The following is a 10,717-nucleotide window of genomic DNA, read 5'->3' as shown; positions in this document are numbered from 1 at the left end:
CCATTCTGTGGATACACATTCTTATAATGTAAAAAATCTTATGATGGCGTTGAAAGCAGAGCTATAAAAGAAAATGCACTCTGACGTATGTAAAAATGTATAATTGACATTTGTTGGGACAATAGGCAAATAATATTGCTGCTACTATGACCGAAAAGAGCATCTGGATAAGAAAGGCACGTACTCACCAAGTACAGAGGCACGTACTCACAAGTTCTTTTCTATAAGTAGTCTGACGCAAGGGGTATACTTTTTCTCCGAGATCAGGCCCAGATTCCTGTTATTTGCGTGAAGAAAATACGGAGGTACAGGGGGAAGAGATCGGGGTGCATTGTGAGAATTAGTCGGCAAGCGGGTAACCCGACTCTACCATCCGTTCTATTGGCCAACATGCAATCCCTGGAGAATAAACTGGATGAGCTCCGTTCAAGACTATCCTACCAACAGGACATTAAAAGCTGCATTATCTTATGTTTCACAGAGTCGTGGCTGAACGACAACATGGATAATATACAATTGGCTGGGTTTCCGTGCATCAGTAAGAGAACAGCTACGTCCGGCAAGACGAGGTGGTGTGTCTATTTGTCAATAACAGCTGGTGTGCAATGTCTAATAATTATGGAAGTCTTGAGGTAGAGAACCTCATGATAGGTTGTACAGTAGACCACACTATCTATTTTTCGTAGCCATCTATTTACCAACGCAAACCGATGCTGTAAAATGCCATAAGCAAACATAAGCAAACAAGAAATTGCTCATTCAGAAGCGTCGCTCCTAGTGGCCGGGGACTTAAATGCAGGCAAACTTCAATCTGTTTTACCTCATTTCCACCAGCATGTCACATGTGCAACCAGAGGAGAAAAGAAACTCTAGACTACCTTTACTCTACACACAGAGACACAGACAAAGTTCTCCCTCGCCCTCCATTTGGCAAATCTTACCATAATTATATCCTCCCGATTCCTGCTTACAAGCAAAAACTAAAGCAGGAAGTACCAGTGACATGCTCAATACAGAAGTGGTCAGATTACGAGGATGCTACGCTATAGGACTGTTTTGCTAGCACAGACTGGAATATGTTCTGGTATTCATCCATTGGCATTGAGGAGTATAACACCTCGGCCAACGGCTTCATCAGTAAGTGCATCGACGACATCATTCCCACAGTGACCATACCTACATATCCCAACCTGAGCTAAAGGCTAGAGCTGCCGCTTTCAAGGAGCTGGACACTAATCCGGACGCTTATAAGAAATCCCACTATGCCCTCAGACGAACCATAAAAAAGGCAAAGCTTCAATACAGGACTAAGATCAATCCTACAACACCGGCTCTGACTCCCGTCGGATGTGGCAGAACTTGCAAACTATTACGGACTAGAAAGGGAAACCCAGCTGCGAGCTGCCCAGTGATGCAAGGCTACCAGACGGACTAAATGCCTTTTATGCTCACTTTGAGGAAAGCGACACTGAAGCATGGATGAGAGCACCACAGCTGTTTCGGATGACAGTGTGATCACGCTCTCCGTAGCCGATGTAACCATTTAAACAGGTCAACATTCACAAGGCCATGGGGCCAGACGGATTACCAGGATGTGTACTCAGAGTACGCACTGACCAACTGGACATTTTCAATCTCTCCCTGACCAAATCTGTAAAAACCTACTTGTTTCAAGCAGATAGTCCCTGTGCCAAAGAAAGCGAAGGTAACCTGCCTAAATGACTACTGTCTCGTAGCACTCACGTCGGTAGCCATGAAGTGTTTTGAAAGGCTGGTCATGGCTCACATCAACACCATCATCCCGGAAACCCTAGACCCAGTCCAATTCGCATGCCGCCTCAACAGATCCACAGATGACACAATCTCTATTGCATTCCACACTGCCCTTTCCCACCTGGACAAAAGGAACACCTATGTAAGAATGCTGTTAATCGACTACACCTCAGCGCTCAACACCATAGAGCCCACAAAGCTCATCACTAAGCTAAGGACCCTAGGACTAAACACCTCCCGCTGCAACTGGATCCTGGACTTCCTGATGGGCCACCCCCAGGTGGTAAGGGTAGGCAACAACACATCTGCCTTGCTGATCCTTAACAAGGGGGCCCCTCAGGACTGCATGCTTAGTCCCCTCCTGTACTCCCTGTTCAACCATGACTGCGTGGCCAAGCACGACTCCAACACCATCATTAAGCTTGCTGACGACACAATGGGGGTAGACCTGATCACGGACAATGTGGTGCCAGGACAAAAACCTCTCCCTCAATGTGAGCAAGACAAAATAGATTATTGTGGACTACAGAAAAAGGAGGGCTGAACACACAGTCACTTTACTCCTACCTACATGTACAAATTACCTCAACTAACCTGTACCCCCCGCACATTGACTCGGTACCGGTACCCCCTTAATATAACCTAATTTTTGTTATTTTGTGTTACTTTTTATCTTTTACTTTAGTATATTTACTAAATATTTTCTTTATTGTATTTCTTGAACTGCATTGTTGGTTAAGGGCTTGTAGCATTTCACGGTAAGGTCTACACTTGTTGCATGTGACAAATGCAATTTGATTTGATGTGAAAAAGGATGAGGCCACTGTTCTTGGGGACCTTCAATGCTGCAGAAATGTTCAGACATTTTTTGGTAGACTTCCCCAGATCTGTGCCTCGACACAATCCAGGCTTGGAGCTCTACGGAAAATTCCTTCGACCTCATGGCTTGGTTTTTGCTCTGACATGCACTGGTAACTGAGGGACCTTACATACATGAGGGGAACATTTTGACATTTGCCGCATGGTTGATGAGAAACTCCATATTGCAAATGTACGGTCCCTTACTAGACGTCTGCAAATGTTTCTAAAATTGGGCCAGATCTTAAAACATTCATTACCTTAGACGAGCTTTTCTGTTGGCACTCCTATATGTCCCATAAACATCACAATTGGGTCTTTTTCCCGATTAAATCCATCATTGTATACCCAAAATGTAATTTCATGAAGGCTGGTCTGATCCAGGAAAATTCCCATTTACAAGACGCAACGTCACTTTTTAAATTACAAAAGTTGCCTATAAACTTTTACAAATCACTTCAAACTACTTTTCTAAACCAACTTTAGGTATTAATAAACGTTAATAATCTATCAAATTGATCACGGGGCGATCTGCATTCGATAGCAAGTCTTAATCATCCTCCATGTTTACACTTTCATAACATCCTGCAGTGCGGCTCAAGACAGGACTTGCCTATACGTCATCTAACCAAGGATAAAGGACGAATAAAATGCCAGTACAGGCGCCATCGTGTGGAAGCTGTAGGCATTGTAATGGGATCCTCTTTTTTTCTGTCACCTTAAACAATGCATTGACTGGTGGATAAATATTTTGGTGTTTTTGGTGAACAGTTTTCCCTGGGATTTTTACTCCTAAACACGTTCTGTTATAGCCACAGACACGATTTAACCAGTTTTAGAGACGTCTGAGTGTTTTCTATACACACATACTTATCATATGCATATACTATATTCCTGGCATGAGTAGCAGGACGTTGAAATGTTGCGCAATGTTTTACAAAAAGCTGTGAAAATTCGCATCATCCTTAGGAGGTTTAAAGACACACAGAGCCTGCAATGGCATTACCATATTCTCAAGGCCATGCAGAGTTCAACGAGATGCCCTGCTAGACCGTAGCTCGCTCGGTCTAAGCGCAGCGACCATGAGAAAAAGTAGGCCCAAAATGAAGCCTGGCCCTAAATTTAAATTGCTTATGGGTACAGAGAGAGAACCATTAGGGTTAGAAGCACAATTCGACCTCAGGTACGTTCCTGAGGTCCTCCCGATCTGTGCAAGCCTAACCTTGACCGTGTAGCATTAACCTTTAACAGTTAAAAGGTGTTAACATCAAACAGTTTTCACTGACTTCTCTCCCCATAGAAATACATTGCCTGCTCCCCTATATTCAATCTGAAGCCTATGTGGGTTATGAATGTCTTATGAACCTGTCTTCGATGACAATCCATCAGGCCACTATGAGGTCTACCTGTGTTGAGTCTAAGCTTCCTGGAGCAACCGGAAGTGGTTAATTTCACCCAAAAGGAATTTTGATGTACATAACCCTCATGAACTGTAAATCAGTCATTTCTCCCAACAAACAGAAATAAGGCCCAAAATGAAGCCTGGACCTAAATTTCAAGTGCTTTTGGGAGACGGAGAGAACCGTTAAGATTAGAAGCACAATTTGACTTCAGGAACATTCCCGAGGTCCTCCCAATCTGTGCAAGCCTAACCTTGACCATGTGGCCTTAACCCTTAACAGTGAAAACAGTTTTTTTTTCATCTCACAGTTTACAATGACTTCTCTCCCCATAGGAATGCCTTCTCCCCTAAATTCAACCTGAAGCCTATGTGGGTTATGAATGTCTTATGAACCTGTCTTTGATGACAATCCATCAAGCCACTATGAGGTCTACCTGTGTCGATTCTAAGCTTCCTGAAGCAACCGGAAGTGGTTAAAATCACCCTAAAAGTGTTTTGCCATACCCAACCTGCAGTTTGATAGAAATAGTGAAACCCTTTTTAAAATCAGTCAGTTCTTAACGTATAGACTTAAAACTCAGGATTCTGTAAAAGCCTACTACAATGAGGATATGTTTACTTTTAGCTTCCTGTGCCAACCGGCAGTGCCATAATTGGGGTAAAAGGGTCTGTTTCGAAGGGTTAAAAAAGTCAGATCTTCCCAAAACGTCATGTGTGATTAAACAACCCTCATGAACTGTAAATCAGTCATTCATCCCATCAGATTTCCAAGAAAAACTCACACTTACATAGCAAGAATGGAATGACACAGTGTGGGGCTTAGAGACACAGAGCCTGCAATATTTACCTTTCTTCGAACTATCAAAGAACTGTTAGACCTAGAGCTCTGAAACTTTAGAAACCTGTATTAGAGCTCAAGTCGATAGTGCACGGTGAGTTATGTGGCTCTAGAAGGTTCTCAGACCGAGAAACAGCCTTGTACATTTGCAATAACTTAAATGCATTTTGACATCACGAAAATGACGACATTTAGAAATGTCCCAGTGTCGCAAGACTAGGTGCATTGAAACTGCCTTTGCCCATAGAGACGGACCCTAATGTTTCTGTCCGATAGCTCATTCAAGGACCCCATAGCAACGCCCGGAAATTGTGGATTTTCAACACCAATTAAGGTCGCTACTCGGGCTCCAAATGACCTATCGAGCCGAAACTTGGGATTCGGGGTCGCCTCAGCTAGGCCTACAAATAATGTCAGAACTGGACCAGCAGCTAGAACGTAACTACGTGTTTTATGTTTTTATTAGAAGGCGCTGTCGTTCTTCCCCTGAACAAGGCAACTAACCCACTGTTCCCCGGTAGGCCGTCATTGTAAATAAGAATTTGTTCTTAACTGACTTGCCTAGTTACATTTTTCTTTTAAACTTTCCGAATGCACTGTAGGCTGTGTGCCATTTTTTAAATGTATGTAGTTCTGTCCTTGAGCTTTTGTTGTCTTTTAACGTTATGTATTATGTTTTGTGTGGACCCCCAGGACCCAAATAAATACTAAATGTACTGATAGGTGGATGCACTTTGCATTCTGTCAACTTTGAGAAAAACAACTTAGTTGTGCCTGTTGTTCACACACGTATCAGCCTTCTCATTGGCTCAAATGTTTCCACCTGATCTCACCTGCCTTCCATCGTTGAAGGCATGTATTTCTATTGTATTGCAGTCAGTAGAATATTTTGTCAATACACCAGATAATCTTTGCCCACACTAAAGTGGAAGTGTTGTTTCTATCTTCACCACTAAGTGGCACAACAAACCAAATTACGAATCTGACTCTGCTGTATTGTAAAACATGTGTATTTGCAACTTTTCACCACCAAGGGTCAGTGTGGTATAATTTCAACAAAAGAGTACCAAAAGACCATTTCAGATACAGATTTCTCATTTATTTTCTTGTTCTGTTAATGCCTGTGCAAGGTTAAGAGTTACAAAATCTACTTACTATATAATGATTATATATATCCTGTGTCTATCATACCATGTTATTCATACATACAGGTAGTTTTCAACTTTATGCATATTATTTTCCATTTGAAATGTATCTATAACACTTTTAACATGTGTTTTGCTGATTAATGATCCCTCATATAATACATACAGGAACACATACCACCAAGCAAGCAAGTCCATCTATATACTGTACAAGTCCAAAGTAGGCCTACAAGAAAAACAGTGGTAAGTGTGCAATCTACTTCACCAAGTAAGAGATCCGGTCCACATGTAACAGCACAACTAACCTTGTTACATACACTGATGCTCTTTTGTCTTCATACACATAACTGTATCAATATACTCTACATACAGTATGCAGGATCAACCAGTTCAGGCTCACAGAGAATGACCAAATCAAATCAGTGCATTATTCTCTTTAGTAGACTGGGTCTGGTCATGACAAGGTGTTTGCTCTTTTCTTGAGGTACCACCGCTAATCTCAAACTGGAGAGAGAGAGACAGAACGGTGAGAGAAAAAGAAGGAGAAAGAAAGAGAGCGAGGGAGAAATGGAGAAAGAAAGATAGGAATACTTATTACAATCTCCAGAGTAATAAATGCTAGTCTCAGACTCCCAGCTCACAAACACCAAGCTTCCATTTGAGAGGGTTTGTGGCGGCAGGGTAGCCTAGTGGTTTGAGCGTTGGACGAGTAACCAAAAGGTTGCAAGTTCAAACCCCCAAGCTGACAAGGTACAAATCTGTCATTCTGCCCCTGAACAGGCAGTTAATCCACTGTTCTGAGGCTGTCATTGAAAAAAAAATTGTTATTAACTGACTTGCCTAGTAAAATAAAGGTAAAATTAAAAATAAAAAAATCTGAAAAACAATCCACAGTTATCTCTCTATGGCTAGAACAGTAAACAAAGAGTTATCCAGTGCATCCCTTTGAACAGGTTTGTTCTGTGGCAGTTATGTGCCACGTGGGGAGAGTAGAAACATCATTTTTAATGATTATCAAAGTAGGGTTCATGTTTCATAATCTCCACCGACAAGCACACAGTCAATACTGGTGGATGTTCAGCTGTCAATAAATCAATTAAAATCAGCCCTCATCCTACATGTTGAATCCAACCTCCTACTAGTTAGTGGTCGATATTGTTCCCACAGAGACAAGGCCTCAATGTGTTTCTTTTGTCACAGCCAGCGGAAATGAAGAAGACGCTGCCGGTTTGGAGAAAAGTTAAGTCTCCGACCGTACATTTATTTTTTATTTTTTACAGATATCCACACATGATACAATCAGTATGGACGAACAAGGAGTTACAGAATATAGATATGCCTTCAGTAGCAGGATTTTCAGAAACACGAACCCCCCTAAAACATTTAGCCAGTTATTTTCCAGCCTCCTCATTTTAGCCTTCATGGACAGCCATGTGTGGATGCACAGTGTCCTATATTGGGCTATGCTGCAGCCTGCTCAGTCAGTTCCATACTACAGTTCCTGGGCTCTGTCTGGGACTGCTGCAGCCTGCTCAGCCAGGCTACATGTTACCCTGTTTGTCTGAGGATGAAGAGGAAGTGGAGGGGGACGGGGATGGTGCCTTGGGGAACACCCTGTCTGTGGGGGTGATAGAGGCTGGACTACCCATGCCTGAGGAACTGGAACTACTGGACCTGTGCTGCCCCTGTCCATGGCCCGGGTGGATGGGGGCAGGCCGGAGTGGTCTGATCGGCGGTGGCCTCAGGGGGGCGATGGGCCTCCGTGCAGTCGGTTTGAAGGTGCTCATGGTCTCGGAGGACGAGGAACAGCTGCTACGGCGTAGGGCAGCGTCAGGGTCCCGGATGGCCATGGTGTTAGTGTGGAGGGGGCTGCCGGGGGGCTCAGAGGGTGGTCTGGACCCGGAGGAGGAGGGTTGCTGCTGCTTCAGGGGCTCCAAGGTGTCCAGGACCACATCGGGAGCGTGCTTGGCCACGTTCTGACGCTCCAGCTCACGTAGCTCATGCAGGGCGGTGTTCATGGTCTTTTCTATGTCCTGTAACACACACAGTTTCACTAAATACTGATATTAATCCTGTGTCTTATATCCTGCAACATCTTGGCTGTCCATCGTAGTCAATGATGACGATACTCTCCTACACAATGTATTAGACACCATTAAAAAAAAATACAAAAAAGAACGTCCCATTCAGACATCTGCTGACGTATTGTTAATTATCAAACAAAACACTGACGTAACAACTCTTCAGAATAAAAACTAAACGGTTTTCTTATTGAAAGCAGGGATAAATGGACAAATGAACACCTCACAAACGGTTCCAATATTCTCTCTCTAATGAAGCACACAAAGGGAGCCATATTTAAATGTGGAGATAGCAGCAGCTAACAGACTGAACCGTAATTAGGAAATGAGAAACACGGGTCAAAGAATGAGCCTCTCTCTCAGATATCCTTCCCGCTGCTGCCTTTGACTTTGTTCTTCTGTGTCCTCCTTAGGATCCATAGAATGTACAGGACACATTCTGAGAATACATCTCTCTCTCTGTCTGCCTGTCTCACTCTCCCTAAGAGTCTGTATGCCTCTCTGTCTCTGGACCACAGACAGGAATATCCTCATTAGCTTTCCACTGAATAACTCTAAACCTGGCTGCCTTGGCAGGAAATAGGTCATATGAAAAGAACAGCCGCTATGTATTATGAATAATAAAGGGCTGTTTGGTCTTGCCTGACTTCATCCACTGAATCAGTTGCTTTTAGCTAGCCCCCGTTATATTTGTTAAATTGTCAAGTCTTTATTGCAGTGATTAGAGTCTTACTGCTGCATACCCTGAAAAAGGCCCTTTAGCCAAAACGTTGGTTAAATAAATCCACAAGCAAGGAGCAACATTCTTTCTTCAATAGGTTAGTTTATCATCCGTCAGTCAGCACCTCACCTTTTGGCTGTTGCGAGTTCTTTATTGCTTTACTTTATAGACTCTCACCTCTGCCAGGGCCTCAGCCTCCAGTGATTTGTGGTCACCAAGGCTACCATGGCGGGTGGAGCCGGTGGATGGTCTGAGGACGGAGCCATCGGGGAAGCACTTCCTGTCTGGGTGGTTGATACTTCCAGCGCTGCCAAACGTGCTGAGATGGTGCTTCTCTGGACTGTCCATGCGGCCCCTGCTGACGGATATCTTGTGAGGGCTGCAGGGGCGAGGTATAACCCTAGGGGGCATGTCCATACCTCTGGTGGGGCTGTGGGTGTCGGCTGTGCTCCTGCGGTGAGGGATAGCAGCACCATCTGAACGAACCCTCACCCTGTTGAGCCACAACACACAGAGCAGACAGACTGCTATGATGCTGTCCTGACAACGATAGGACTAGACAGAGTTTAGGCATGGTGCAGATATAAAATATAGTTAATTCAATAAAACTACACTAAATGAACCATTATTATATAGACTCCTCATTGAGGGAAAACATTTAATCCTGCATGTGTCAAGAAAACCTCTATTAAATCTGCATTTCTTCAGATTCTGTGAACGGTGAGCATGAATCAACCAAGTCAAATTTAATGTGTAGCTACCTTCCCAAAGCAGCTCCATAGCGGTGATCAGGGGTATGCTGTGTGTGTTCGCAGGGGGAGCTGCGGTCATGGTCTTGGTTCCTGGATGAGGTCCTGTCTCTGTCCTCCTGGTGGGGTCCACTACTGGCTTCACTCTCAGGCTTCCCACTCAGACTGTCTGAGAATGCATCATCCCTGAGGTAAAGGAGAGACAGAGAGGAGGACACATGGTTTATTCAAATGATCAGGACTTTGCTGGACACCCTTACACCAAAGACTAGCCTCAACTAACATCGCAACAAACACAATAAAAAGGTCCTTCAGAATAATAATCTAACTCATAATGAAATGTCAATGTCATCTGCTGCCAGATAACTTCAAGGCATCATTAACAAGCACAACACCCATTCCCTGGTTACCCTGGGCCCCCTTGTGACGTGAATCGATAGGCCTGAGGATCAGCTGGAGATGAGTGGGCATGCATCTCAAATGGCACCCTATTCTTTTTATAGTGCACTACTTTTGACCAAGGCTTGGAACAGAAGTAGTGCACTAAAAAGGCAATAGGTTGCGATTTGGGATACATCCTGTTTCTTCTCCCTAATTAGGGTGTAATTATGCCGTCTCACAGTGATGGATGGTGATTGGCTGTCGGGCAGAGTTCTGGAAGGATAAATGACCAGTTATAGAGTGACCTTAACGTTCCATCTTTGTCATGAGTAGGTGTTGCCTCCGGAGAATGAGGAGAGGCTCTTATACTTATTATAATTACAAAAAAATGTTTTAAGTGAGAGGTAGGCATTGGTCTGAAGCCGTAAAAAAGAAAATTCACGAGCACCACAATGCCTACTCCACCCATGCTCTACCAAGGTTTTCCAGCAGATATTTTTGACATGTTACAGTATGGTCTATTCTACTTCAAACAATGTGTCTGCAGGTTGCATAGGATTCAAACCTTCTCAAACAGCCTAAATCATATTCTACGAGGAGGTGCTCGCACAATAAATGTGATTTGTACTACATGCAAGTTAACGAATTGGATTCTTCACACACCACACACTAATCCCATTCCACTAGCTTTTTAAACTTTTTAAATTATTTGAAAACAAGCTTTTCTTTTATACTTAAAAGACCATCATGCCAGATTGAGCGAGCTGTT

At 43.5% G+C, this 10,717-nt stretch overlaps 1 protein-coding gene across 4 annotated transcripts in view; it reads right to left on the bottom strand.

The window, feature by feature from the left end:
* Nucleotides 1-5,915: 5,915 nt before the first annotated feature.
* Nucleotides 5,916-10,717, bottom strand: part of LOC135539765 (SLIT-ROBO Rho GTPase-activating protein 3-like) — a 64,324-nt gene continuing 59,522 nt past the window's right edge. For 3 of the 4 annotated variants that reach the window (XM_064965869.1, XM_064965868.1, XM_064965871.1), the window contains 3 exons: nt 9,580-9,753; nt 8,996-9,311; nt 6,427-8,049 (listed from right to left, as the gene is read on the bottom strand). In XM_064965869.1, the coding sequence (XP_064821941.1) occupies nt 7,558-8,049; nt 8,996-9,311; nt 9,580-9,753 (982 nt within the window). In that variant the 3' untranslated portion in view covers nt 6,427-7,557. Of the gene's footprint in view, nt 8,050-8,995; nt 9,312-9,579; nt 9,754-10,717 lie in introns of all 4 variants that reach the window. The other variant, XM_064965870.1, reaches the window with a different exon arrangement.

The sequence above is a fragment of the Oncorhynchus masou genome, chromosome 5 (genome assembly GCF_036934945.1).
Source record: "Oncorhynchus masou masou isolate Uvic2021 chromosome 5, UVic_Omas_1.1, whole genome shotgun sequence".
NCBI lineage: Eukaryota > Metazoa > Chordata > Actinopteri > Salmoniformes > Salmonidae > Oncorhynchus > Oncorhynchus masou.
The sequence above is the reverse complement of the archived record's forward strand: the minus strand, read 5'-3'. Positions and strand labels throughout refer to the sequence as shown.